The sequence below is a fragment of the Pseudogymnoascus verrucosus genome, assembly GCF_001662655.1.
Source record: "Pseudogymnoascus verrucosus strain UAMH 10579 unplaced genomic scaffold scaffold_4, whole genome shotgun sequence".
NCBI lineage: Eukaryota > Fungi > Ascomycota > Leotiomycetes > Thelebolales > Thelebolaceae > Pseudogymnoascus > Pseudogymnoascus verrucosus.
Genome location: NW_017263655.1, coordinates 305,565 through 331,986, shown reverse-complemented (window position 1 = coordinate 331,986; position 26,422 = coordinate 305,565). Strand labels below are relative to the sequence as shown.

The window sequence follows — 26,422 nt, the reverse complement described above, 5'->3', positions numbered from 1 at the left end:
GAGCTCCAGGCTGCGAGGCGGACGTGTAAGCGCGAACGACGACGCAACGCATAGACGCGCTAAGCGATATGTGGACCCTGGCCCGGAGCTCCCCCCAATGCGGAGTCATACGCTGATGATATTGAGCTTTCACAATTATGAGCCATGAGGTTAATTAAGATAAAAGGTCCTTTTCATAGGATCTCTTCACGAAGCTACAGCTTGGCGACTTCTAAACCGGCTATAATACAAATTAAAAATGGCACGTTCTACCGTCATCATCCGTCCTCCCTGGCTGCAAAACAAGCCAATCCAGCACTGTTCAAGGACTTAAATTTTGAATTACCCTCATTCCCAGAAGATCCTCATTACTGGGCCATATTGGGGCCATCATCTTCTGGAAAAACCACATTTCTACAGATTTTGAGAGGACTATATTTGTCTCTTCCACCTACCGCTCGGTCATATCCGTACCTTAACTCCGAGGAGATAAATCAGAAGAACCATGAATTACGCATACCCAGTAGAGCGATACAATATGTCGGCTTTGGTGGCGAGCAAGGAGTTTTGTCGGGGCAGGGAACCAGAGGGGCATACCTGAGCGCGAGATATGAGGCTCACCGGGAGGCCACGGACTGGACCGTCCTGAATTATCTCCAGGGCAGGACGGAGCTGAATCCTTCAGAAGAAGAGAAAAGCAAGTCCATTAACGAGGCATCTTTGAAAAGAGTCATTGAGGATTTGAGACTCGGAGACCTTATCGATATGCCAGTGTCAAACCTGTCTAATGGACAGACTAGGAGAGCAAAGATTGCCAGGGCATTGCTTGGAAAACCAGAAGTTCTGTTGTTGGATGAGCCGCTCATGGGACTTGATCCACCAACCCTGATGACTTTGAGCCCATTGCTACATGGACTTGCGAAGGCCAATGATCCCAGGCTTATTCTTTCGTTGAGACCTCAAGATCCAATTCCGGACTGGATTACGCATCTTATGTATCTACGCCCGGAATGCGAAGTAGCTTTCAAAGGACCGAAGGAGGAGGTCCTGAGCGAACTGAAAGCAAACAGTGGTAGCGCCGTCAACATCCCAATTCAGTCCCTCCATGAAATTGGTCGGACTCTCACCGATCGAGGAATTGTGGAGCCAGACACCCCAGAGGAAACTGGAACTCCTTCATCTACTCGGGGAGACGACATGGAAGAATCGAAGGAAGCGGAAACAGGAGAAATTCTGGTTGACATGGACGGTGTTCGCGTGGCATACGGGCCGAAAATTGTCCTCGGTAACTGGACACAAGACGTGGATGGCAAGCCCCAGAAAGGTCTCTATTGGAAAGTCAGGCGGGGTCAGCGATGGGGTATCATCGGTGCGAACGGGAGTGGAAAGACCACTATTCTTTCTCTGATTTGCTCCGACCACCCTCAGACATACTCGCAGCCTGTGAAGTTGTTTGGGCGGTCACGTCTCCCTGAGCCTGGCAAACTTGGAATATCCATCTTTGACATTCAGGCACGGATCGGTCACTCTTCACCCGAGATACACCACCATATCCCACGTACTCTGACACTTAGGCAGACACTGGAGAACGCTTGGTCGGAGACGTTCATGGCAATCCCGACGTTGGATAAAGGCGCTGTTGCGGCTGTCGAAGCCTGCCTCAAATGGTTTGAGCATGAGTTGCGGCCAGGTGCTGCTGCCAGTGATGCCTCAAAGCCAGCTCTTGATTCAACCGCATGGGCTAGTGAATGCCTCTTCAACGATCTACCGTTCTCGTCTCAGCGTGTTGCATTATTCCTACGAGCCATAGTCAAGAAGCCAGATCTTGTGATCTTGGATGAATCATTTGGTGGTATGGATGAAGTCGTGAGAGATAAATGCATGTTATTCCTTGCCCATGGAGAAACCAAAACGTTCCAGTGGAAGGGTGGCTCGCGTGATGTTATTGAATCCGACGCCTCACGGGCAGGCAACGTAGCTATTCGAGGATTAGGTCCTGAGCAGGCCCTCTTGTGCATTAGCCACGTTCGAGAGGAGATCCCTGGCTGTGTCCGAGAATGGGTCTGCTTGCCAGAATCTACCTCTAGAACGCCTCCAAGGTTTGGAAGGTTGGATGGGCCGTTGGATGGTGATAGTAGACGATGGAATCAGATATGGGGTATATAGTATATAGACTGCAATAAACATAGCTCCAACAAAGGCAGCTCACAAGCAGGGGACGTCTATGGTGACCTATGGCAACGAAGAAAGAGAGCAACAGTTGTAGTATCATCCTTCCAATGTATATGGCCACACAACGTACCTTCCACGTCTGGTTTAGGACTGTGCGGCACTAGACAGATATTTGCACTGTTTGCACCCCTCCAGGCCAGTTACAGAACTGGACCAACGTTTGCCGTGTTTGCACCGCCTACAAGCGTTAACTTTGATTCGCTTCTCCTTGATCTAGCTTGATCTAGCCAATGGCGTCCTCTCGTGAGAGTCGCGCTTATTTGGTGATAGCGCGCTTGAGTGATCTGGCGTCGCAGACCCAGGAATATAAATCCCCCCCCAACTCCACCCCCGAGACCTTTTCCTTCTTCCTTCTTCTTTCTTTTTTCTTCACATATCACCGTTCAGGCCACAGATGCCCACTCCTGCAGCTTCCATCTGCAGTTGAGTTGGCATCCACGCCAATATAAATACTGTCGCATGGTGCAGGTGAAGGGCCTGAAATTGCCAAAAACGCAAGAGCCTTTCACGCCCAAGTGATCTACATGAGTGGAGGTGGCTTTGAAAGTTCAAATGCCACTTCCAACACCCCCCTTCCTGATCTTTCTTCCTCTCTTCCTTCTCGTTTCTTCCTTCTTCTTCACTTCACTTCACGGCCACGGGTGCCAACTCTTGCAGCTTCCATCTGCAGTTGAGTTGGCATCCACGCCAAAACACATACTGTCGCACGGTGCAGGGTAAAGGGCCTGACATTGCCAAATACGCAAGAGCCCTTTATGCCCAGGTGGCCTACATGAATGGAGGTGGCTTTTGAAAGTTCAAATGCCACTTCCAACACCCCTCTTCCGGATCGTTCTTTCCTTCTTTCCTCTTCGGCCATACAGGCAACGGATGACAACTTTGTTCTGCCCCGGTCGGAGTTGTCATTCACGCCAAAATTCATACTGTCGCACGGTGCAGGTACAGGGTCCAACATTGCCAAAAACCCAAAAGCCCTTTACGCCCAAGTGACCTACATAATTTAGATAGTTCAAATAGCTCATCAAATATATTCATTCTGCCATAAATTTGATCTGTGAAAATGTTCTGTATTCCTGTTGAAAGTTGGAAGTTGAAAGTTCATTTGATATGGATGTGAAGCTTATGTGAAATCTATTCGCGGTCCAACCCATGCCTCACTTACGTTGTGGATCGTGATACCCTTGCAAAAGTACCCCACGCCAACCCTTAAGGGTCTCCACCGCACCCGTCATAGCTAGAACCAACCGCATCCCAGTTCAGGGCCACGATGGTGGTGAGGCTACGGAATGAACAAACTATGAATTGAATATATTTTTCCTGCTGTTTGAAGTTCAACAATCTTGATGGCTCAGAATGGCCTCAAGTCTCCCTCAGGCGTCGCATGTCGGCGATAAGTCAGGGGCTCGAAGTGACATTGTGCCCTCAGATTCCAGCTCCAGTTCCCGTGCGAATCGATTGACACCCGAACCCGACTCTGGGGATTCAGACTTCGACGACGATTACAATGGCCACGAGAGCATAGAACTCCAATCTCAAGATAAAGAGGCAGATTTTGAGGCACCTCTTCGGACTGGCGACGATGGCAGCAATACATTTCCCCGCCGAGGCAGCGCCTCGACAACACAATCGTTTCAATTGTATACACCAGACGAGGAGCGCGCAGTGGTCAGAAAGTTTGACAAGAGGCTTGTATTATTTGTAGCACTATTGTACATGTTGAGTTTTTTGGATAGATCAAGTGCGTATACTGTGCCCAATTGTATCGACAGCTGCTGACACACCCAAAGATATTGGCAATGCTCGAATCGCAGGAATGGATGTTGATTTGAATCTTCATTCGGATCAATACGAATGGATCCTCACGTCGTTTTACATCACATATATCATGTTCGAGTGGATGTCTTTGCTTTGGAAAATCATACCTGCACACATATACGTCTCTGTAATCGTCATGTCGTGGGGAATTATCGCATCTCTTCAAGCTCTGTCAACTTCATTCGTCACATCCATAATACTACGACTACTCCTTGGGATTGGCGAAGCTGGCTTTACTGGAATCCCATACTTTTTGTCCTTCTTTTACAGGAAAGAAGAGCTGGCCTTGCGCACCGGACTTTTTATAAGCGCCGCCCCTCTGGCAACCTCATTCGCCAGCGCCCTCGCATGGGCGATTCTTAAGCTCGGAGAAAACGGTCCTATTGCGCCATGGCGCCTGTTATTCCTCGTTGAAGGATTTCCAAGTGTCATCGTGTCTGTCATCGCCTGGCATGTTATCCCAGACGGACCGGCAAAAGCAAAGTACCTGACTGCGAGGGAAAGAAAGGTTGCCCGATTACGCCTACGTCGTCGCCAAGGAGGTGCTGCGACCAAGGGCGGACTCAAATGGCGAGAGGTCCTCGAGACAATATTGGATCCCAAAGCCTATCTGACTGCTTTCATGTTCTTCTTCACCAACATGGCGTTCTCATCGATGCCTGTATTTTTACCTATCATTATCCGATCTATGGGCCACTCCTCCGTTGTGTCGCAAGCGCTCTCGGCCCCTCCATATCTCATGTCATTTTTCATCGTGATTTTAACAGCATACCTCTCCGATCGTGTGCAGTCACGTTCGACCTTCATTATCTTCCATGCGCTCTTCTCCTGTTCAGGGTATCTCGTGCTCGCTCTTGCGGAGAGATTTGGGTTGGGGGTTTGGTGGCGCTATGCTGCTATATATCCAGCTGCGATTGGATTTTTCAGCGTGATTACGATTGTTATAACTTGGACGATCAATAATCAGGAGTCGGAAAGTAAACAGGGTGCTGGATTTGCTATGTTGCAGCTTGTGGGCCAGTGTGGACCATTAGTCGGGACAAGATTGTATCCTGATGTTGATGCGCCGTATTATACACGTGGGATGGCTGGTTGCGCAGGAGCAATGGTAGTGGTTGCCGCTTTGGCAGTTATACTGCGATTCTATCTTTCGAGGAAGAATAGAAACAATGAGAAGCAAAATGGAGGGGAATATGTAGAAGTGGACAAGGAGGAGGAGGAGGACACTCTCGTTGGCGAAAATGCCAGGAGAGACGTAAGTAGAAAGTTTGTGTATATGCTTTGAAAATAATAAGATGAAGTTACGTTACTTGGTTGGGAGTAAGCTCACGTGGTTTCACCTCCTATTGTTTTGTTGTGATTGCCGTTGACAACCTGTCAATACTTCCAAATACCTGGCTGTTGAGATTGCCGTTGGAAACTTGTCAGTACTTCCAAATACTCTGGCAAGGCCAAAGTTCCAGCCAGCACCAGAGAATCGGTCAAGATCAAAGACCCTATCACCATCAAAGACTCACCCAGGAACTGTCAATGGCCTCTTCCCAATCAAAGGCCCAGTATCTAATTGGGTGTCAACATGCCTTCTTTAAAGATACAGCAACACAAGTCAATCAATATTGCACAAGAGGATCACTATGAAGTAAGCATTTACAGCTCCCAAACATTTGTTTGGCCATTATTTACATTTACAGCTCAAGATCATCAATCTCACACTTGATGCCCAGCAGCAGAATGAAATCCTCAACTACTGCATGGCAAAAATTATCAAGATCGGAGGTGTCATCCGCGAACAATGGCTGCCAATACCACGTGGAATTAAGTTGAAGCCGTTGCCCAAGGATATTGAACTTCCTATACACCAATACATCAGGCCAAACTTTGATGGCGTCCTGGGTATGATTCTGTGAGTAACCTATTTTCTTCCCAGGTTCCCTTCCAAAACAATATAGCAACGGGGCCACTGGAACCAAACACAGAACAAACTCTGACATCCATAGCTTCACCCTCCCATTCGACGAAGAGGGCAACGTGATGGCACTCGAAGACATTGTGCCACAAAAATACGAGAAGCAAGTCTTCCTGCGCTTCTGGGAAGCAAGCAGGGATGAAGAACACGATGATCAGTGGAGGTTGAACGACCCTGAATACATTGCGAGATGGTTTCAGATCGAGAGGAAATATGCGGATACACCATGGTTGAGGAGGTTTCAAGACATCAAGATCAAGCATACATTGTAGATTTTGGGTGCTTGGTCCTGGCAAAGGTGTATGATACGGAGTGGAGGTTATGAGCCTCCAAACAGGAATTGTATGGATTATGAATAAATGAAGCCTCTCTAATTATGATGCCTCGACACCCTGACTGTGATACTTGTAGTACTCCCTTCCATTTGAATTCTTTAGTTTTATTGAATAACACTTTTAATTCATAGTATAATTTATTCGTTTCTACAAAAATTAATCATATCATCACATAGCATATTTAGAATAAGTTAAATAATAAATTATTACTCTCTGACTATTTACAGCCTGCTCCATTATTTAGAAGCAGACTTTACCGCAGTAACCTCCTCATCCACCTTCAGAATATTTGGGATTGGTCCCACAGGCGTAATTCCGAATGGGTTAATTTGCGGGTGGCTCTTCGTGTAATGCCTCTTGATCTGTATTGTATCAGTATTATGCCAGTATGTCCATAGAACAAAGTATTAACTTACATGCTCGAACTGCGTAGTCTCTCCGAAAGCAGGCACATTCCAGTACAGGTTCCTCAGCCACTTGTGGATGGCTGGGTACCCACTTCTAATGTCCCGAAGATTCGTCTTGAAGTGCTGGACATACACTGAATCGAATCTCACAATGGTGGTGTACAGTCTCACATCGCCCTCGGTGACCTTATCGCCCCAGTAGTATGGTCCTGGGCTGCTCTCGAGGTGCTTTTCCACCCGATTCAGCGCCTCAAACAGAGCGACGACATTCTTCTCGTACGCCTCCTGTGTTGTGGCAAAGCCAGACTTGTAAACCCCGTTATTGATGAGATCGTATATCCAGCCATTCGCCTCTTCAATCTTGGCCTGGAGATTCTCAGGGAAAAGGACTACATCCTTATACTTCTGGGGAAGAATATCATCGAACTCGCTGTAGAACATGCGAATGATATCCGCAGACTCGTTGCTCACAATCTTGTGCTGGACAGTGTCGTAGAGCGTGGGCACAGTGAATCGTCCGGTATAGTTGGGGTCCACCTGGAAGTAGATCTGGCGGAGGTGGGTGTACTTCTCATGGCCTGCTACGGGGTCTGACCCCACGTTCTCGCCAGGAGCATCCTTATCCTTAGCGGTTGCAAATCGCCAACCTGATAATGTCAGTGTGGGGTTCTATGAAACTCATCCCGAGGGCTTACCGTTTTCGCCCATGTGCCAGTGTACGGCGGTAAATGGGACGATGTCCTCCAGGCCCTTCAACTTCCTTACGATCAGCGTGCGATGCGCTGGCATTTGTTAGTAACGGATTCATTCATAAGACAAAGAGCGAGTGCATACCCCAAGGGCAAGCATAGGACACATAGAGGTGGTAGCGCCCCTTCTCGGCAGGAAACTCGGCGCCTGCTTCTCTGGAGATATGATTGCGAAAAACCGACGCTCCACGCTTGAACTCTCCCGATTTATCCTTTGGGTCAACCCAATTGGAGATTTTTGTTGCCTGCATGTTTTTCAGTTCCAGCCATCCAAACAATACTCGGAACTCCGCGGGCAATATGACGTACCATGGTGAAGCTTGGTGATGAAGTACTGAACAATCTGGATGTAGTTGTAATATTGGGAGTTACAAGTAGCTTCCCTCTAGAAAGTAGCATGGAAGGCTAGGTGATGTCTTGTAGAACGTTGTTATGAACGTGAATGCGGAGCGAAGGTGGGGTTAATAAGGACAATCCCGTGTCCCGCATATTCCACAGCCTTACACAATGTATGACGTGACTAGGCGAGGCTGTCAGCGATTTGCGATCATCCGTCACCAATCACAATCCCCGTGTCCTGCCGAGGAACATTTACTAATGCGTCTGTCATGCTTATATGCCCAAACAAGGTTATTATTAATCATCACCATGCATTTCTACCAAAATGATAATGCTGAATATTCTCGATTTGTAGGATATCAAGTAATGTATTTCTGAACTTTGTCACTCCCATTTGATGCCCCAGTTCCTATTTTCTTATTCGTGCCACTTCCTACCCTTCCTGGTCCAGTCATTCTGCATCTCCGTATGCTTCTCAATCCCTCTGATGCGCAAGTGCTGGCCTTTTGGCAGATAGAGTTCCAGGCGTTGGCAGGCGCATAGGATACGAGTCCATACGTCTCTGTCAAGGTGCCTGTTACCAAAGTGGAAATTGATCTCGAGATTCTGGACGTCAGGAAAGTAGCGGCCGACATTGTGGGCAACGGAAACAAGGACGTCGGCATCAGGGAGCAGGTCGTCTCGGGTTTCCAAGACGATGTTGCGCATGCGATTTGAGTTTTCTCGGCCTAGCTTGGAGAAGAACTGGGTGACCTTTCATCGTGTTAGAGTGTTTTTGTCTGGAACGGCTTTGTTGGTTACCTTGTTGCAATCACGGTGTGTGTGAGTGCATATGACTTTGCAACTGCCACCATCACAATGGGAATGCCTCGTACACCTAGACTTCAAGCTCTTTATAGCCTTTCCTAGGGACTATTAATGAACGTCAGCTTTTAATCATCAATGGTTCGTGTGGTAGATCTGCATACTCTTGGATGCATCCATTGGAGACGGAGCTCATCAACACACTGGGGGCAGGCGAAGCCGTCAACAACAATCAGCCACCACCGTTGATGTTCATGGGTCTGTGCCAGGAGTTTGAGGAGTTCGTAATCATGAGCAGAACCCCGAAAGCCTTCCCAGAGCGGATCCAGTATTCGTATATTGTCCATCCGGAGTAAGTGCCAGTTATAAAGCATAGAACGTGTAAGATCAGGCCTGCTGCCACTTTCAAAGGAAGACTCTCCTTGCACATGCCCCATTTCTCTATTCGTGGAGCTGGTAGTCAGTCGGAGATCCTTGGAACCGGATTTGCTTGTGTTTCCTTTGTTGGTATCTTGTGTCGTGGGTTTTGAGTTTCGGGGTTCAGGGGATTTGCCCCAAATGTCAATTATTCTCAGGGTCTTAGCACGGCGTTTTGAAGGTGTCTCAATCGCAATAGGCTCTTCTCGTATTGGCATAGGTAAGTCGGTGAAAATCCTCAGGCCCTCTCCAGCACCCTCTGGCTTATGGCGTAGTTTGCCATCGATGCTGCCAAAGTGTTTGAGGCGCGGAGGCACGAAGTTATCGAAGGAAATGATATCCAGGCCCGCGTAAGACTGAGAGAATGATTCAGGAGCCTCCTTTGCAAAATCCGTAACTGGCGCCACTGGATAAGGCCCCTTCACTGGAGCCAGTACCTGCGATTCTTCCTGTGGGCCTCCGGGAGGTCGCATATTGTCCTGGGGCGGACGGTGGAAATGTGGCACCAAAGTATGGTTGATGCGAAAAAGGAGGCAAAAAGGAAGGTGTAGTATAAGTAGAGCAACATGGAACGAATGTCGGCGATAATTATCACCTGAGGAGGTATCTCGAGGTCGTTTGGCACGTAAATTCTGAAATATGGGTTGGTGGGTAGGTTTCGTTGTGATTGTTTGCGGAAGGTGCCCCCCGTCAAATATATTAAGTTGTGAAGTGAATACCTCGTATATGTTCCTCACCTACATATGTTTATGTTCCCCCTAATATAATAATACTCCAATCCCCAACCATTGCCCACCATCTCTCTATAATCCCGAGCCTTCAGAGTTAACAAATATTTCCCCCCAAATGTGGACGCCCGCTCATTGCCGACCATCCCAGACGCCTGCCAACCTATTTACACAAGATGCTATACTAAATACAACTTCGTTGAATCATAACACCACTTTCGCGACCTGACACAGTTTTTCGAACATTACTTATCCATGATACAGTCACCAGCACCCCCAACCTGCTTGCCTCAAAAGTAATTCTGGCCATATTGACCCTGTCCCTGCAAATCATGAACTCTCGGCGGCTGATAATACGCCTGATACGGATGATTCGGCAGTGAAAAGTCTGCCCTGGCGAGCAATGGGTTCAGTATCCCACCGATCATCTTTGGTGGTTGTTGAGGTTGCTGCTGCTGCCCACCCTGTAGGCCTTGCCCTGCTGTCGACATGTTTGCATTCGCCCCAGCAAATTGGTTAAAAGTCATTTGGTCCCGTAGCATCTGCTCTTCCGAGATCCAACCCCATTTGTCGCGCAGTTCTTTCATCACGTATGTGACATTCCATCCGGTCTCCTTCTGCACCTTCTCAAATATGCGTATTACCTCTTCCTGCTCGTCGCGCTGTACGAGAGTTTCACCTGCCAGGGCCAGTGACCGCAATGCTATCGAGGCAACTCCCCTGTCCTTGACGTGGGCGACAATACCGCATATTTGGTGCGCATGGTCGTGAAGGAGACTCGCCATTTCGGGATTGGGCATCGGAAACATAGGATTGTTCTGTGCTACGACACACATTGCAGTGTGATAGAACAGTCGGCCGGTGATTGCGGACCGTTTGAGCAGCCTGTGGGGTATCAGTATGCAATCATCATGAGATAATGGAGGTCAGCATAGCTTACCAGACTTCCGGGAACAGTGACTTGGATGAGGTTTGATGGGGAAAAAGAAATCCCACAGGGTGCATAGTTCTTGGAACACTTTGATTCCAGCTGTCACAGAGGTTCTTCAGGTCTTGCCACTCAGCATACCGCCTTTGCTGCCTCAATTGTTCTTCATGCGCGGTTGCCTCTGGAAATTTTGGGGTTGCGGCCCTGAAATTTGAAATCTTTCCCGTGATATACACCATCCGGTGTGTCCAGAGTTCTTCACTCCCACCTTCTCGCCCTTGTGAAAAGTCCATATCCACGCCCCATAGGTCGGGTTCCCATGCCACTTGCCAGTTGAAGTGTAGGCATGACAACAGCTCCATGCCGATATTGACCCAAAAGCAAGCCGCACCAATACCAGTTGATCGAGCATTCCAGCCGCATTCCTTGATTAGAGCTCTAGCACCCGCAATGTGATTCATGCGTTGAGCTGCACGCTCAGACATTATTTCATAGACGTTGAGAATAACTGCCGAAGTAGCACAGACGACCGTATCTCGATCTGGGTTTTGTAATGCTCGTAATAGTAGTGTGGTTGCTGTGTCGTAATAGGTAAGTGCCTTATCTTCATGATACAGGGGATTGACAAGTGAGAGATGCCGCGCCCCGCAAGCAAGGAAGGCATTAAGCAGCATGGGTTCTTGTAGAGCATGGAAAGGCAATAGTCGAGAAAAGTGCTTCATCTTGTCCATACTGTCCATCCATAACCCAACTTCTTCCACAAATACCTGCATGAGGAGAACCTCCTGCGGATCGCTGAGGTATCCCCTAGCAACATCAGGAGGTGCGAGTATGGCCTCCGGATTCCCATATGAAGCTGGGGCCATTGAAGGCATATATGAAACCTCATTGCCCGTATGGGGGTGAAGGTGACGGTTATCTTCCTGCGTCTGGTAGCCATGTTTGCCAATCCCCCTGCTCTCTGGATATACCCCCTTGCTCTCTGGATATAATCCTGGGGCCCCTGGTTGTAACATCGAGTTTTGGTTGCTATGCATAGTGATATTCGGATCGATGGGAATATTAAACTCAGGAACAGGATCGTGAGAAGGGGTGACTGCGACTGTTTCTATTGCCCTGTATTGGCCCAGGCCGCCTTTGTATTCGGATGCAATGAGTCGAGATTCGTCTTGGAATTGAACTAGAAAATGTCAGCATTGGCTCAGAATCCCCTGGGGGATTACGCACCAGACCAATCCGCCGTCGGAGGGAGAATTGCTGGGTCTCTGACGTCCATCCAGTGGAAGTTGAGTTTCATCCCACGCCTGCATGTTTTCCCAGACTTCTTGCAGTTCAGGCAATGCGGCAACCCTTCGTCGCACTTCAGATGCCGTTCTCTGCATGTCAAACACCCGGTCCTCACTCTCCGCGGTTTACTCGCGCTGGCAACTGAGCTTTCGCCAGCCACCACGGCAGAGCCGGGAGAGTCGAGAGCCGTCATGGGCATATGCGCAGGCGCAGTATGGGCTGGCCCTGCTTCTCCTCGAGTATAACGGGATTGGGGGCTGCCAGGTGGGCGCCGGCTCGACAGTGCCGCACCTCAAGAGGCGGTGCGGGTTCTTCGGGTTTATCGCAGAAATTGTTGAAGCCAATTGAAGGAACGGGATAATTGTGCCCAGCGGCGCGCAAGCCGGAAGTGCTGGTCGATTGGCAGCGAGTTTGCGATCCCCGAAGTCATATGCGGCCAAAAAGTGTTGTTATCTGCGAACTACGTCGCGTTGCGCCTTATCGTCGCACAAACATTTGCATGTGAGATAGCAGGGGATGTCGGGGACAGGGTGGTCTGGTGGATGCGATGCTGGGGTCGCTCGGTGACACTCTGTATAGGAATATATTTCGTGAAGGGGTTCGAGTACGGTTCGCGCGGAGTTGTTCGATAAGATAGACGGGTTGATAGAGGCGCAATTGGTGCCTGGTCCATGTGACCTAGTGTATGAGCTACTTAGAATATGGTACACGCAAGTTGGAAGCCGTCGGTATTGTGGTTGTGCATTTCCGACATGGTTGCCGCGCAGGTCTGCCGCCATCCGCCGTGGCTCTTGGTAGCATGAAATAGACGAAGGCGGGCCGCTCATCAACCCTCAAACGGTCCAAGTTAGACTCTACAAATTCAACATATGTCGCTCCCACAGCCGCCTCCGGAAGCAACATATATATTCCGCGGCCATGCGGCGCAGATCCATTCAACGCAGTTCATAAGAGGGAACTCTCGCCTCGTTACTGGCGATGCGGAGGGATGGATCGTGCTCTGGGGTCTAGCCTCACGAAGACCCACGGCCGTGTGGAGGGCACACGAGGCCGCCATCCTCGGTGTTGCTGAATGGGGATCAGACAGACTAATCACGTGAGCTTAATTTTCAAATATCACCAACTCTTCTATTATATCTTATTCCTCGTGTTATGCAAGGTTACTAATAGTTTTGAAGTCACGGCAAGGACAATAAGCTCATTGTTTGGAAGTTCTCGGAAGAGGATGAGGCCTCCCTGAGTACTACCCTCCCTGTCGAGGACCCAACGACGCCCAGGAAGCAACCATGGCTCCTCTACGTACTGGACGTCAACTCGCTGAACTTCTGCTCGTTCGGCCACTGCATTGCAAAGCAACTTCCTGGCCCCATATCAACTGAGACTATCCCGTCACCCGGTCAGGATGAACTTCTCATCGCCGTCCCGAACACCCTGAGCTCCGAAGCCGTTAGTATCCACCACAACCTTTCATTCATCACAGCTAACATTCCTCAGGTCGACATCTTCCATCTCCCCTCCCAGAAGCGCCTACTTACGGTCCCTGGAGATAAGTCCACCAACACCGGCATGGTAATGTCCGTCTCCATCCTCTACGTATCCTCACGCCTCACTCTCATCGTGGGCTATGAAAGTGGGCATGCAATGGTTGTGCAGGACAACCCTGTCCTTGGCTGGTGTAGACTCTACCTCGCCCAGCCTCATTCCCAGCCTATTCTCTCCCTCGGAGTTACCCTGGATATGGCATCCTTTATCACCAGCGGCGCCGATGGGATAATTGCCAAGCACCCCCTTTCCTCGCTATCTCCTCCGTTACCCCAACCAGTCCAGCCACAATCAGGACCAACGCATCAGAAAGTTCCAGTTAAGAATCCCTCGCTCCTCTCCGGGATGTTTGCAGCACAGTCCCCGACCACCCCCTCGGCAATACCACCTAAGCCGCCCGTTAAGCCTGAAGTCGTTACAAAGCCGTTGAAAGTCGTGCAGACGAAGCACTCTGGGCAACAGAGCTTGCGGATTAGGAGCGACGGACGGATATTCGCTACGGCGGGGTGGGATACCAAGGTGCGGGTTTATAGCGTGGCGAGTATGAAGGAACTGGCGGTGCTGAAGTGGCATAAGGATGGGTGTTTTGCTGTGGCTTTCGCTGAAGTTATAAATGTACAAGAGGATAAAGAAGGAGCTGATGAGGACAAGCCAGAAGAGGAAAAACCAGAGGCAGAATCGTCACAAGGAGGTGAGACTGCGGTGGTTGCACCTCCAAGACGCGTTGGGTTGGCCATATCGGCAAAAGAGAAGAGGATACAACAAGCCACCCAAACGCACTGGGTGGCAGCAGGGAGCAAAGACGGGAAAGTGAGTTTATGGGAAATATACTAGATCCGTGTATATACAATTATGATTCCTAACGACGCTGCGCTGTGCTATATAACATATCTACCTCCATCTACCCGATATTGAACTCCGACGCAGCCCCCATATGCTCCATCATCTTCCTCTTCATCCTCTTCGCCGCATCATCCTCATTGACATCCCTCGGCCTCTCCCTATCCTCCTTCTTCTTCTTCCTCGCATGCTCGCCCTCTGGCGCCTTCTCATTCCCATCCCTATCCGTATTATCTCCCCTCTTCGCCTTCCTCATCGCAACACTACGATCCGCATGCGTCATCGCCTTCGGTCGCAGTCCAGGAACCTTGATACTACCCGGCTTATCACGCAGACCAAACGCCTTGGCTAAATGTCCAAGATGCAGCTCCTTCATGTCGAAAATCGCACGCTCAGCAGCAACGTGAGTGGCGTACGCGCGGATGTGCGATTGGTACCCTCTCCTCGCCATCTCGAGGTACTTCGCCGAACCCAAAATCCAATTCTCCACCTCAAGCTGCCACGCCGTCGCGCGTTCCTCCCACTCATGTCCCGTTCCTCCAAAGCCCCTACGGATGAGCTCCTCGCCCGTATTAGCGGACAAGTTAGGGCTCAGCTTGGATAATATGGGGACATAAGCTTCTTCAGGGCCGGGAAGCAGGAAGATCAGCGAACGACCGGATTTACCGGCACGCGCGGTACGACCGATTCTGTGGACGTGGTCATCAGAGGAGAAAGGAGGGTCGTATTCGACAACGAAGTCGACGTTTGGGAGATCGAGACCGCGCGATGCGACGTCCGTGCAGACGAGGACGCAGGGGTCTTTGGACTCGGAGAAGTGCTTTAGAGTCGCGGTACGGATGTTCTGTGCGAGGGAGCCGTGGAGCTTGTGGAGCGTCACGGCGTTGGTGGCGTTGGAGAACGCGGCGCCGGTGGCGATGGTGTCTTTGGTGAGTTCGTTCTTGGGGATGACGGCGACGGCGGGCTTGGCCTCGTCGGCGGTGTTGGCGCCGGAGACGGGGGGGGGAGTGAGTTCGGGGCGCGAGAAGAGGGAGAAGTGGAAGTCGACGCTGTCGGCGCAGGAGATGAAGACGATGGCCTTCATGACTGAGCCGCGACGGGCGAAGGCGCGCTTCAGGACTGCGGTGAGTGTGACGAGGCGGAGTTTGGCTGGTACGATTCCGTACTCCTGCTTAAGTTGGGCAGGGGCGGAGAATCCGTCCTCTTTGGGGTCCGTGCCGTCCGTCTTGTTCTTTTCCAATTCTTCGTCGGAGGGGTCGGCCTGGATGTGCATGGCGTCTTTGAGAGAGATTTCTCCCAGCTTCTGCACTGTCATCTTCATGGTAGCCGAACACAAGACTGTGACACGACGGCTGGGAAGTTGTCCCTTGCCCACTCGTCCTGTCCTGTCGTTGATCAGTGCCCTTGAAGCAATCTTATCGACAATGCCCTTGATTTCCTCCTCGAAGCCGAGTTCCATCAGTCGATCACCTTCATCAAGAACAAGCCACCTTACTGTGCTCACGTCCAGAACCTCCGTGTTATCCAGATGATCGGCCAACCGACCAGGCGTGGCAATAAGAATATTAACACCTTTCCTCAACCGCGCCTTCTCCGACTGCTTGCTCTCCCCTCCAATAACCGTAGTTCCAACCAGCCACGGCGCACAACGAAGCAGCTTATCAAGGACCGAAGCAATCTGCTTGCACAATTCTCTTGTCGGCGCCAGCACAATGGCAAAGAGTCCTGAATTGCGGTGAATCTGCTTCTCCTTATCATGCACCCCCTCCGACTCAGCAGCAGCGCTAATAGCCATGATCCTCTCCACAATCGGCAACAAATACGCCAACGTCTTTCCCGAACCCGTCTGGGCTTGTATAAACGCATCGCTATCCTCCGCAATAAGCTGCGGAACAGCAGCCTTCTGAATAGCCGTCGGCGCCTTCATATCCAGCTTCGTCGCCAGATGCCCAGCAAGTCGCCTCGACATCCCCAGCGACGCAAACGAGGACGCCTCATCCGAAAGCGGAGCATTAGACGGCTTCGCAGGCTCGACCTCCTCCTTCGGCTCCTCCTCCTCGAACTTAGTCTTCGCCGAAGGATTGAAAGTGAAAAGCGACGAAATAATCTGCGCCGGCTTCCCATCCGTAAACGTCTTCTTCGGCCCCGACCCGGGCCCATCCCCAAACGTCGTCTTCTTACCCCCCCCAATATTAATACTCCCCGGCGGCAGCTTCCCCGTCGTCAGCCTCGCCGTCTGCCGTCCCGCATCACCATAATAGTCCACCTGCACCCTCTGTCTCTTCGGTCCTCTCGCCTCGCTGTTGGGGCCAATGTATTCCTCCTGCGCCTCGCTGAAGCGCGGATTCTGTATAATCTCTCTATTCGCCGTATCCCTATGCGCAGGCGCCGAGCGTTTCGATTCGTTTCCTCCCCCTCCCTCGCCATTCATGCGTGACTCCTTGTGATTCGCAACCTTCCTCGCCGTCAACCGATCCTTCCACCTCCCACCCTTAAACACGGGCTTCGCAACCAGCGGCGCATCGCCAATCTCAAAATTCATGAGCATCCCATCATCAGCCATCTTTGCTTCTCCCGGGATCAAAAGAATCCCTTCCTAGTTTCTGCGTCTGGAGAGGATACTGGAGAGAGATTGTTCCTCAGAACTAGCTTGACGGGTTTCCTATCTTCCTAAAAAGTTTCGTTATCGAGGAATTCTCCGCACAGACCACCCACAGTACAAAAATGCGGGATGCGGGAGCGCTAAACCCCTTCTAGCCCCCACGCGGCCACAGTCTCCAAACCTTTAATTCTGCCCATCGGATACCCACGGTGCCGATGGTCCTCTCTCAATGCTTCAATATACGCCGCACACCACAGCACAGCAAACAGCAACCATGTCTTCCCCGCAGGCAACAGCATAAATAACCATGGCCCTCCCAAAAGCTGCACGTCCTTCTCCACTACCATCATCCACAGAACCAACACAATAACCACTCGGCCTATAGAGCCGCGCAATGTCCACAATCCCTCGATTCCTCCCCCGCCTTCGCCCACTCCCACCACCACGAACAGCAACAACCTCATTCCTCCTTACCACAATGTCGTCCCGCAACCTCACCACCACTTCCCCCTCGCAAGCCTGCAAGTCCACCTCCTCCTCCCCCACCTCCTCCTCATCCACAATCCCCAAAACCTCCATCCCCATCTTCCGCACCCTCCCCTCCCTCCGGCACTGGCGGCGCACCCAACGCGACCTCCACCGCACAATCGGTCTCGTCCCCACCATGGGCGCCCTGCACTCAGGCCACCTCTCTTTGATCCGACAAGCCGCCTCTGAGACCTCCGCGGTGGTGGTCTCGATTTATGTCAACCCCGCGCAATTCGGCGTAAATGAGGATCTGGCTAGTTATCCGAAGACCTGGGATTCCGATTGTGCCTTACTCCGCGACTTGGATAGGGAGTTAGCGGAAGATGGGGGGAATCTGGGGAGTGTGGCGGCGGTGTTTGCGCCGACGGATAGGACGATGTACCCCTCCGGTTTCCCGGGACAGGAGGTAGATGCGAAGGGGAGCTTCGTGACCATCACACCCGCGGGCGAGAAACTTGAGGGCGTGCAGCGCCCAACCTTCTTCCGCGGCGTAGCGACGGTGTGCATGAAGTTGTTCAACATCGTCACACCAGAAAAGGTGTATTTCGGCCAGAAAGACGTTCAGCAGACTGTCGTGATCAGGAAGATGGTCAAGGATTTCTGTATGGATACCGAGGTGCGCGTCGGTCCCACTGTGAGGGAGAGTGATGGGTTAGCAATGAGCAGCCGCAACGTCTATCTCGGTACCCGTCGCCGTGCACGCGCAACAGTCCTAAGCAGCGCCTTAAAAATCGCCGAAGCCCGCTATAAATCCGGCGCTCGAAGCCGGGGCGACATAATGGGCCCAGCAGAATCATACGTCCAGTCCATACAAGAAGCCGAAGAAGCCAAACCGCCAAGCCAGCGAGTGAGATTCGAGATAGGCTACCTATCCCTCGCTGACCCGGAGACGTTGGAGGAGTTGGAGACGGTGGAGGAGGGGAGGGGCGCGGTGCTGAGTGGTGCGTTTAAGATGTTGGAGGTTGAGGAGGCGGGGGAGGGGGAGGATAGGGGGTTGAGTGGGGGGCCGGCGGTGAGGTTGATTGATAATATTATTTTGGAGGCTGTGGAGGAGAAGTAGATGACGGGTATATATGTACTGAATAGAGAAGATGGGAGGCGGGGGGGATATAGAAATGTATATATGGCGGCACACGCCGATTTATTGCATATATGAAAGCTATAAGACTGTCCCGAAAGGTTATGGTGGAGCACAGATGATACTCGATTAACACTACACAGCACAAATCACAATCAAAAACAACAAGTTGGCAGATTATCTTTATATGCTATCTCTAGCTATACTACAGGTCAGTCCAGACCCCACGCCCTCTCATGCACAATCGCACGCAAAAAGAGCCCGCCGTCTAGATCGAAGAGTGGAGAAATGTCTAAATCACACGAATATTTGGGTTTGTCTCCCTTATGCCCCGCCACCCAAACCCCTTCCGTGTGAAACAAACGCCAAAAGCTCAATGTTGATACAAGTCGCAACAGAGCAAAGGCCGCCCAACCACCACCGATGATATCAAAACGCCAAGGAAACGACAAGATAAATCGATTCAACCGAAGGGCTAGCCAACCCGAACCAGAGCCCCCCCGTCCTTTCTTCCGCCACAAAAATGCCCGGTTCCAGATATGCCCAACCCAAACAAAAAGCAAAGATAAAACACCCAGTTTTGCACCCGCCCACCCCTTTCCTCCCGAAAATTTTATATTACTGTCTCGCACTGGGTATCAGAAAACAAAGGAAAAGCGGTAAATATCGATACGTGTCCCCCTCAGATGGCCGCACCACCCTCGGGACACACATGCAGCACGAACGGCAGCAACAGCGGTCTCCCTAGACCACCTCTCCATGCCCCCCACCCACAAGCTCAAGGATCTTCCCCGACACAGCGTTCGGGTACCCCCTACTCAACATCTCCTGCACGACCCTCATCGCCGCAGGCCTATCCTCCGCCGCCAAAAACGCGCGGGCCATAGCCTCATACGTGCTCGGCTCCCTCTTCTCCCTGCCGATAACATCAAAGACCTCCTTCGCCTTCTTGAAATCCCCCTGGTTCGCCCACCCATGGATGAGCGTATTCGCGATATACGGCGTCATCTCCACCCTCTGCGCAGTCATAGCTTGCAAGAACGGCTCGGTTTCAGCGACGCGGTGGTTTGCGACCAGAGCCTCGAAGAGGGCTTGGTACACGCATGCTTGCGGGCGGATGGAGCGGTCTGCTGAGACGGAGTTGAAGACTGCGAGGGCGCCGGCGATGTCGTTTTGTACGCATCCCTTGGCGTGGATGAGGGACGCGTAGTGCACCGCTTCGGGCTTCTGTCCGGTGCTGCGGATGACGTCTAGGACGGCCTCAGCGGCAGCCATGTTGATTGGCTCGAGCGTGGCGTGGGTGTCGACGAGGAGCTTGTATGTGTGATTCGTAGGCTGGATGCCCTTGCTCTTCATGCGCTCGTAGTACATGAGCACCTTGGTCTTGTCGCGCTTGGTGGTGAGGAAGAACTGCATGAGGCTGTTGTAAGGGGCAGGGCGAGCCTTGTAGTTAGGCATCGACTCCATCTCCTCGAACAGCTCTTCGGCGAACTTCTCGTCGCTGACGCGGCAGAGCGCGTTGACGATCGTGCCGTAGGTGACGCTGGTGGGGCGGATGCCGAGGGAGCGCATCTCCGCGAAGAAGAAGAGGCAGTCATCGATGCGGCGGGCCTTTCCGAGCTTGCCGATGAGAGCATTGTAGAGGAAGGAAGAAGGCTCGACGCCCTCGGACTTGGCGCGGTGAAAGATCTTCACGGCTTCGGAAGCCTCGTCGAAGGTCTTGGTCGACTCCTTGAGAGTGGTGATGTACAGACCGAAGGTGTTCGCGGTCGGCGCAGCGCCCATGTCGAGGAGCTCCTGGTGGAACTGGGCAGCCAAGGTGCGGTTGCCGAGCGTGAGGCAGGCTCCGACCATGGCATCCAGAATCGACACCCATCCGTATCTGACGACAGGGTACTGGGTCAGGAGTGGAACATCGGACCTAGCCATGCCGAGAATATCGTGGACTAGGTTGGTGCGCTCCTCTCTCGCAGCAGCGGAAATTAGCTTGGCGTATGTGATGTAGCGTGGGTGGCGACCAGCGCGTCTGATGTTGCGGAATCTGTTCAGGGCCTCATTGAGACGAGAAACCTTCGCGCGGGAGGTAAGTCCCCTCTCAAGCTCATCAGCGATGAGAGACGAGCCCTTGAAGTCGGTAGAGGCAGCATAAGGATCGAATGAGTCCTCGAATGATGGCCTAGTAACCGGCGCCTGGAAGTGTGTTGGGAACTGCTGTTGGTAGACGACAGGCGACTCGATAGTACGGGGGTCAACAATGCCGCGCTTTCCCATGAACTGCTCCACAAGCAGCATGCCCTCCTCCACCTCATCAGCAATCGACGACTGCGAAGAGGCAGATTCCCTGATGCGCTGGAACATCTGCTCCGCCTGGGAGAGTCCGATAGCAGCCTGTCCAGATCCGATCATGCTGATGGCATACATGGCCGTCGGCTCAATGAATGAAGGCGAAATGGCCATTCCAGGGGCAGACAGAATCTGCCAGTACTTGGAGGCCTCGGCGACGTTTCCAGAGCGGACGCTAAGAGCGAGCAGCGCCATGGCTGGAGCCGCAACATTTTGGCTGTCTAGAGGGACGTTCTCGAATGCTGAAAGAGCAACTGGGGTGTTACCAGCATCGGCTGCAGAAGCAGCAATCTTGCCCATGGCGGAGGCCTTGGGTGCGAAGCTCAAGCCCTGAGCCCACTTAAGAGCTTCGGCGTGAACACCGCGGTCAAGCAGCCCCTGAACAAGTCCGTGTGACACGATTATGTCCTTCACTGCAGAGTTCTTTGCGCTCGATGACTCAACAATCTTCTCGTAAAAGCGGATCGCTCCGGGAAGTTTGTCGGAATCGACGTACGCCTTCACAACAGCAGCGTAGACAAATGCATCCTGGCGGTCAGTAAGTTCCACCAGTCCGTAGTTGTCTGCAACAGCAATGTCCTTGTATTCGTTGTAGCACTCAACAGCGCTGGTGAGATCGCGGGAAGCTGCGTATCCCTTGATCATCGATGGGAATGTGGCAGCCAGAGGGATAACCTTCTTCGACTCCATGTCCTCGTAGAAGCGCGCCATATCGTTGACGCGAACAGCCTCAGCGCAAGCTGAAATGAGCTTGAAGTATGTCTCTGCTGGGTAAGTGCGGTCCTTGTTGGTCCTCATGGAGATATCGAACATCTTGACGGCAAAGTCGAGCCTGTCGTCTTCGGACAAGATGTCGAACTCCATCTCGCTGGACGCGAGCATGAACTTGTCGGGCTGCTCCATACCGCCGAAACGGGCCCGCTTCTCCTCCAACATCTTCTTGGACTCGTTGACCTCGAGAGATCTGGAGGCGAGAAGGTTGATGAGAGTGTTGTAGGTGGCGGTGGTGGGTGCCACCTTGCGGCGAAGCATGTCGGAGTAGACATCGAGAGCCTTGGGAACCACCTGGATCCTTTCGGCAGGCAGGTGGATAGCAGCGTCGAGAAGCGCGTTGTATGAGTCCGCGACTGGCTTGATGCCAGCAACAAGCATGGACTCGAAAACGGCGGGGATCTCGGCATAGCGCTGCGATTGAGAGAGCTTCGTGAGGTGCTCAGCGTAGCTCTGGGATTGGAGGTCCGAGGTCGTCGTGACGGAGCTGGTCGACAATGGCGAGCGGCGGAAATCCTCAAGGCTCATAGGAGGTGTTACGAGCCCCGAAGCAACCTGCTCCAATCCATTGATATGGAGGTCTCTAATCTGCTGCGCGACCTCCGGGGTAACAGCGCCCGATCCCTCGACTGAAACGAATGTGTCACTGCGCGCCTTCCTTAGGCCATCAAGGTCGCCCGTGCTTTGGGATCTCTCCAAGCCCGGGCGCTGATCTTCATAGCTTGCGACTACTGCCTCTGCAGTTACCTCCTCGACCTCTGGAACCGAAGGCTTCCACTCAATCCGCTTGGCGAACTGGAATTGTGTCCATTCCTTCTCCGGCTCCCCGACGGGGTGCTGTTTCTTCCAGGCATCGAAGTAGGCGTCTAGCCCCGCATCGGTATTGAGTCTCTCTGGTCGCACATCCTGCTGGAGGGTGAGCGCCGACGAGGCATTTACGCTGGTGTGAAACGCATTCTTGAAGCGGTAGCTGTGGAGCTTCCCAACACTGTTGTGGCGACGAGCGAACGCGCTGCGGTTGTGCTGGTTCGGGTAGGAGGACGGGTGTGTCGCAGCAACGAGTGACTGGGCGTATCCGTGGTGAAATGTTTTGGCGAACCCCTGACGTGCGAGATTGGAGTAGAGGTTTGAGTAAATGGGCATTTAGCAGATGGTGAGTCCTCTCATTGACTGGGAGGGGAGGATATTAGATTCGGAGAGAGATGGATTGCAGGTTCATTGACAGCAGTGGCCGTCAACAAACGCGCTATGTGAATTTGGTATAAGTTTGAGGTTGGGATTGGAAAGGTCGACTCGAAGTTGTCGAGTCGAACTGAGTATGATTGATTATAAACGGACGGTATTGAAGTTGTTGTTTGCTGAAGAGCAGATGCTGAATAAGAAGGGAGGAAGGGTAAGAAAAGAGGGCGAAGTGAGTTGGTATATTAAGTGGGATAAGGGAAAAGGGCCTTGAGGGAATAAGGCTATTGTGTGGTTGTGGTTGGTATGTGTGGATGGTATGTGTTCTCTGACTCTGACTGTACTCCGGAGTGGAAGGTGGTCGTATGTAGGTAGGTAGGATTGTAGGTATATTGGTGGTTGCGTGTGGGTGTGTGTGGAAAAGAAAGTTTGAACGATGACGAGTCACGTCTGTCTGATGTTCGGGCCTACGCGCAGATACGCAGATGCACTCAGATACGGAGAGAGACACAGAGAAGGTTGCAGGCGATGATAGAAGGGGAGGAAGGGAAGTGGATTGGAAGTTTGGAAGTACCAGTGGAAGTACTAGTTTGTGTGTAATACAGGTGTAATATGGGTGGAGAGTGACAAGAGCCAAGAGGAAGAAAGACAAGGGATAATCGTGAAAATGCGTAGAAATCTTCAACCCGCATACTCGGCTTTAACAGTGAGTAACAAAAGTCCATAGAAATTCAACTCCACTAACTCCACCCAGAGTGTCCTGGCTGGTTCATGCCTGGTTATTGCCTGGTTAGCTGGGTTTTACCTGGTAATTGCCTTGCTATCGATAGCATCGCTGGTAATTCGCTGGTATATCCCTAGTATCCTTACTATCCCTACCCATCCCTCCCCCAATTTACATTTTTCTATGCCGAAGAGAAAGAGCCGGGTCCGTCGCGAATTCAAACCGGCGACTCTTGCTCGCCATTGGTCGTCTGACTCTGCTCCTCCTTCACTAAACTTCCTCCCCGACCCTCCCTCATCCCGCTGTCCAGGGGTGGCCTGTCGGAGGGGATCGCCGTTGATTGACCAGTCTAGCCACTGATGCCGTCTACTACCCACTGCTTTGGTCCAGAATAATCAGATCCGGGGAATCTGTATCTTCCGTGTGTATGCCATCATCGCAATTGGCTCCCAACCCATACGGCATTCTCCATTCTGCCTCCTACTATTCCCTACTAATCCCTGCTCTTCCCTACTATTCCCTTACTATCCCAGTCCATCCCCCCGTCCACATCCCTACCATCCCCGGCCCCATGAAAATCACACAGAAGCACGTGGAAGCCTGAGGTTTCGCACTTAGTTTCGTTTAGTTTCGCGTTCGCGTTCGGGAAGTCCGGAGATGCTGCACTCACTCACTCCAAAGGGGGCGCAGGGGCGCAGTGTAGTGCCGTGCGCAGAAAAAAGTTACAAGTGACAAAAATAATTACCAAAAATACCCACACGCGGGCCCGGAATGCCATACCCTAACCCCGTCCGTCGGGTCCGAAGATCCTGAGTCCGCGCGACCGAAGACGTTTTTATCCGCGTTATCCCCGATTCGGCCGATAATCCCTTTCTAGACTAGTCTCCGCTCTATCCCTACTCGTACATCCCTTCGCCCTTATTTCGTCAGCCTCGTCTCGTCTCGTCTCGTCGCCCAATCTGTCAGCCTTGCGTAACCCCTCACTTACTTGTGTCAACAAATCGTCACATCACGGGATCTTCAACTCACCCCTCACCCCGTGATATCTCTCTACATACATACAACCAGTTGCAGTGCAGTGCGCCAGTATCAAAACTCCTCCTTATTATACCTGCTCTTCTACTCTTCCCAATCTCGGCTACTACTCTTTGTTAGTTGTCCTCCTCCTCACAATGAGCAAACCCTCCCACACCGCCGTCTCAGCGCCCGGCAAAGTCCTCCTAGCAGGCGGCTACCTCGTCCTCGACCGCGCCTACACGGGTCTCGTCTTCGGTCTCAGCGCGCGCATCCACGTTATCGTCAAGGAGGCCGTGACGGCCGAGGGCGCGGAACCGCTTATTGTCGTTAAGAGCCCGCAGTTTGTGGAGGCGGAATGGAGGTACTCTGCTGTTATTTTGGGGGATGGGGCGGGGGTGGAGGTTAAGCAGATTGAGAGGTATTTTTTGAGATTTTATTTGGTTCTTTTTGGTATCGTTTTCTTGGGCTGTGTTTTATTGTTCTTTTTCGGGCGTGGACCCCTTTTTCTATTTACAGTTGTCCCTTAATATCAACTGGTGGTCAAAATAACATATCACGTGTTACCCCTCATCACCCACCCCTCTCCCTTCACTCCCCGTCCACCAGACTATATTCTGTCAAACTAACATCCCCCCCCAGTCCCTCCACCTCCCGCAACCCCTTCGTCGAAACAACCCTAACCTACACCCTCTCCTACTTCCTCACCACCACCACCCTTACCACCCTCCCCTCCCTCACCATCACCATCCTCGCCGACAACGACTACTACTCCCAACCCCCCTCTTCCCCCACCACCATCACCACCCCCTCCTCCCCCTCCCCCTTCACCTCCTTCCCCACCCCCCTAACCTCCGCCAACAAAACCGGTCTCGGTTCCTCCGCCGCCCTCACCACAGCCCTAACCTCCTCCCTCCTGCATTTCCTCCTCCCCACCCCCCCCACCCAAATCCTCCAACACAACCTCTCCCAAGCCTGCCACTGCGCCGCCCAAGGAAAAATCGGATCCGGTTTCGACGTCGCCGCCGCTGTGTACGGGACATGCCTATACCGTCGTTTCTCGCCTTCGCTTTTGTCTTCAATCAGCGATGCCGGGGGGCCGGGGAGTCAGGGGTTTGCGGAGAGGTTGAGGGGGGTGGTGGGGGAGGGGGATGGGAAGTGGGATACGCAGATCGAGAAGGAAGGGGTGGCGATACCAAGGGGGTACGCGCTGGTGATGTGTGATGTCGATTGCGGATCGCAGACTGTGGGGATGGTGAAATCGGTGCTTGCGTGGAGGGGGAAGGAAGTCGATGATGCGGGTAGGATCTGGACCTCTTTACAGACCTCCAACGAGGAACTCGCGCGCGCCTTGTCGGCTGGGAAAGAGGACGAGATCAGCAGGGCGTTTGGGGCGATTAGGGCGTTGATAAGGGAGATGGGCGAGAAATCAGGAGTCCCCATCGAACCCGCAGCGCAAACTGCATTACTTGATAAGCTCGGGGAAGTGGAGGGCGTAGTAGGCGGTGTAGTCCCAGGAGCCGGTGGTCACGATGCGGTTGCATTATTGATTAGAGAAGGAGATGAGACGTTGGAGAGGGTTAAGAAGGCGTTGGAGGAGTGGACCGCGAAGGGGGAGGGAAAGGTGAAGTTATTAGGTGTTAAGGGGGAGATGGAAGGTGTGCGAGTTGAGAAGGATTTCGAGTATGGGTCGTGGATTGAGGCATAAAGAGGCGTCTTACATCAGGCATGAAAAAGCACCCACCGCATACCATAGCATTGCAAGCACATCGGCATTTTAGAAAAATCTATATCCATTCATCCATCCCCCCCCCC

At 52.1% G+C, this 26,422-nt stretch overlaps 10 protein-coding genes across 10 annotated transcripts; 5 read left to right on the top strand and 5 right to left on the bottom strand.

The window, feature by feature from the left end:
* The first annotated feature begins 110 nt into the window (after positions 1 to 110).
* On the top strand, positions 111 to 2,225 carry VE01_01473 (uncharacterized protein). Its single transcript, XM_059463365.1, has one exon. The coding sequence runs from the start codon at positions 145 to 147 to the stop codon at positions 2,143 to 2,145; it is 2,001 nt and encodes a 666-aa protein (XP_059320036.1). The 5' UTR covers positions 111 to 144; the 3' UTR covers positions 2,146 to 2,225.
* Positions 2,226 to 3,459: 1,234 nt separating this feature from the next.
* Positions 3,460 to 5,335, top strand: VE01_01472 (uncharacterized protein). Its single transcript, XM_018270994.2, has 2 exons — positions 3,460 to 3,949; positions 3,999 to 5,335. The coding sequence occupies exons 1-2, from the start codon at positions 3,565 to 3,567 to the stop codon at positions 5,309 to 5,311; spliced, it is 1,698 nt and encodes a 565-aa protein (XP_018134185.2). The 5' UTR covers positions 3,460 to 3,564; the 3' UTR covers positions 5,312 to 5,335.
* Positions 5,336 to 6,537: 1,202 nt separating this feature from the next.
* On the bottom strand, positions 6,538 to 7,931 carry ECM4 (S-glutathionyl-(chloro)hydroquinone reductase). The gene is made up of 5 exons (XM_018270993.2): positions 7,793 to 7,931; positions 7,569 to 7,728; positions 7,430 to 7,516; positions 6,744 to 7,381; positions 6,538 to 6,689 (listed from the first exon to the last, which is right to left on the bottom strand). Exons 1-5 carry the CDS (start codon positions 7,880 to 7,882, stop codon positions 6,564 to 6,566), a joined length of 1,101 nt encoding a protein of 366 aa, XP_018134186.2. The 5' UTR covers positions 7,883 to 7,931; the 3' UTR covers positions 6,538 to 6,563.
* A 308-nt stretch (positions 7,932 to 8,239) lies between these two features.
* On the bottom strand, positions 8,240 to 9,516 carry VE01_01470 (uncharacterized protein; the record flags this gene model as incomplete). Its single annotated transcript, XM_018270992.1, has 3 exons — positions 8,240 to 8,575; positions 8,624 to 8,734; positions 8,791 to 9,516. The coding sequence occupies 3 exons, from the start codon at positions 9,514 to 9,516 to the stop codon at positions 8,240 to 8,242; spliced, it is 1,173 nt and encodes a 390-aa protein (XP_018134187.1).
* Positions 9,517 to 9,689: 173 nt separating this feature from the next.
* On the bottom strand, positions 9,690 to 13,011 carry VE01_01469 (uncharacterized protein). The gene is made up of 3 exons (XM_018270991.2): positions 11,927 to 13,011; positions 10,712 to 11,879; positions 9,690 to 10,656 (listed from the first exon to the last, which is right to left on the bottom strand). Exons 1-3 carry the CDS (start codon positions 12,183 to 12,185, stop codon positions 10,062 to 10,064), a joined length of 2,022 nt encoding a protein of 673 aa, XP_018134013.1. The 5' UTR covers positions 12,186 to 13,011; the 3' UTR covers positions 9,690 to 10,061.
* Positions 12,654 to 14,407, top strand: ASA1 (ASTRA complex subunit). The gene is made up of 3 exons (XM_018270990.2): positions 12,654 to 13,082; positions 13,165 to 13,432; positions 13,481 to 14,407. Exons 1-3 carry the CDS (start codon positions 12,856 to 12,858, stop codon positions 14,360 to 14,362), a joined length of 1,377 nt encoding a protein of 458 aa, XP_018134012.1. The 5' UTR covers positions 12,654 to 12,855; the 3' UTR covers positions 14,363 to 14,407.
* DBP7 (ATP-dependent RNA helicase dbp7) lies at positions 14,334 to 17,032 on the bottom strand. The gene has a single exon (XM_018270989.2). It carries the CDS (start codon positions 16,929 to 16,931, stop codon positions 14,430 to 14,432), a length of 2,502 nt encoding a protein of 833 aa, XP_018134021.1. The 5' UTR covers positions 16,932 to 17,032; the 3' UTR covers positions 14,334 to 14,429.
* Positions 17,033 to 17,165: 133 nt separating this feature from the next.
* PAN6 (pantothenate synthase) lies at positions 17,166 to 18,558 on the top strand (the record flags this gene model as incomplete). Its single annotated transcript, XM_018270988.2, has 1 exon — positions 17,166 to 18,558. Exon 1 carries the CDS (start codon positions 17,365 to 17,367, stop codon positions 18,556 to 18,558), a length of 1,194 nt encoding a protein of 397 aa, XP_018134020.2. The 5' UTR covers positions 17,166 to 17,364.
* A 175-nt stretch (positions 18,559 to 18,733) lies between these two features.
* Positions 18,734 to 23,575, bottom strand: VE01_01465 (uncharacterized protein). Its single transcript, XM_018270987.2, has one exon. It carries the CDS (start codon positions 22,831 to 22,833, stop codon positions 19,321 to 19,323), a length of 3,513 nt encoding a protein of 1,170 aa, XP_018134019.1. The 5' UTR covers positions 22,834 to 23,575; the 3' UTR covers positions 18,734 to 19,320.
* A 685-nt stretch (positions 23,576 to 24,260) lies between these two features.
* On the top strand, positions 24,261 to 26,418 carry ERG8 (phosphomevalonate kinase). Its single transcript, XM_018270986.2, has 2 exons — positions 24,261 to 25,028; positions 25,250 to 26,418. Exons 1-2 carry the CDS (start codon positions 24,766 to 24,768, stop codon positions 26,313 to 26,315), a joined length of 1,329 nt encoding a protein of 442 aa, XP_018134018.1. The 5' UTR covers positions 24,261 to 24,765; the 3' UTR covers positions 26,316 to 26,418.
* The last annotated feature ends 4 nt before the right edge of the window (positions 26,419 to 26,422 follow it).

Bases quoted from the DNA above. Each gene is read 5' to 3' on its own strand.
- VE01_01473 (XM_059463365.1), top strand. From the start codon at position 145: ATGAGGTTAATTAAGATAAAAGGTCCTTTTCATAGGATCTCTTCACGA.
- VE01_01472 (XM_018270994.2), top strand. From the start codon at position 3,565: ATGGCCTCAAGTCTCCCTCAGGCGTCGCATGTCGGCGATAAGTCAGGG. The intron at 3,950-3,998 runs GTGCGTATACTG...ACACACCCAAAG, and splicing joins GAGTTTTTTGGATAGATCAA to ATATTGGCAATGCTCGAATC.
- ECM4 (XM_018270993.2), bottom strand. From the start codon at position 7,882: ATGCTACTTTCTAGAGGGAAGCTACTTGTAACTCCCAATATTACAACT. The intron at 7,382-7,429 runs GTAAGCCCTCGG...TGACATTATCAG, and splicing joins CTGGCACATGGGCGAAAACG to GTTGGCGATTTGCAACCGCT. The intron at 6,690-6,743 runs GTAAGTTAATAC...GATACAATACAG, and splicing joins AGACTACGCAGTTCGAGCAT to ATCAAGAGGCATTACACGAA.
- VE01_01469 (XM_018270991.2), bottom strand. From the start codon at position 12,185: ATGCCCATGACGGCTCTCGACTCTCCCGGCTCTGCCGTGGTGGCTGGC. The intron at 11,880-11,926 runs GTGCGTAATCCC...GACATTTTCTAG, and splicing joins TCCGACGGCGGATTGGTCTG to TTCAATTCCAAGACGAATCT. The intron at 10,657-10,711 runs GTAAGCTATGCT...GATACCCCACAG, and splicing joins TCACTGTTCCCGGAAGTCTG to GCTGCTCAAACGGTCCGCAA.
- ASA1 (XM_018270990.2), top strand. From the start codon at position 12,856: ATGTCGCTCCCACAGCCGCCTCCGGAAGCAACATATATATTCCGCGGC. The intron at 13,083-13,164 runs GTGAGCTTAATT...ATAGTTTTGAAG, and splicing joins GGATCAGACAGACTAATCAC to TCACGGCAAGGACAATAAGC. The intron at 13,433-13,480 runs GTTAGTATCCAC...AACATTCCTCAG, and splicing joins ACACCCTGAGCTCCGAAGCC to GTCGACATCTTCCATCTCCC.
- DBP7 (XM_018270989.2), bottom strand. From the start codon at position 16,931: ATGGCTGATGATGGGATGCTCATGAATTTTGAGATTGGCGATGCGCCG.
- VE01_01465 (XM_018270987.2), bottom strand. From the start codon at position 22,833: ATGCCCATTTACTCAAACCTCTACTCCAATCTCGCACGTCAGGGGTTC.
- ERG8 (XM_018270986.2), top strand. From the start codon at position 24,766: ATGAGCAAACCCTCCCACACCGCCGTCTCAGCGCCCGGCAAAGTCCTC. The intron at 25,029-25,249 runs GTATTTTTTGAG...ATCCCCCCCCAG, and splicing joins GAGGTTAAGCAGATTGAGAG to TCCCTCCACCTCCCGCAACC.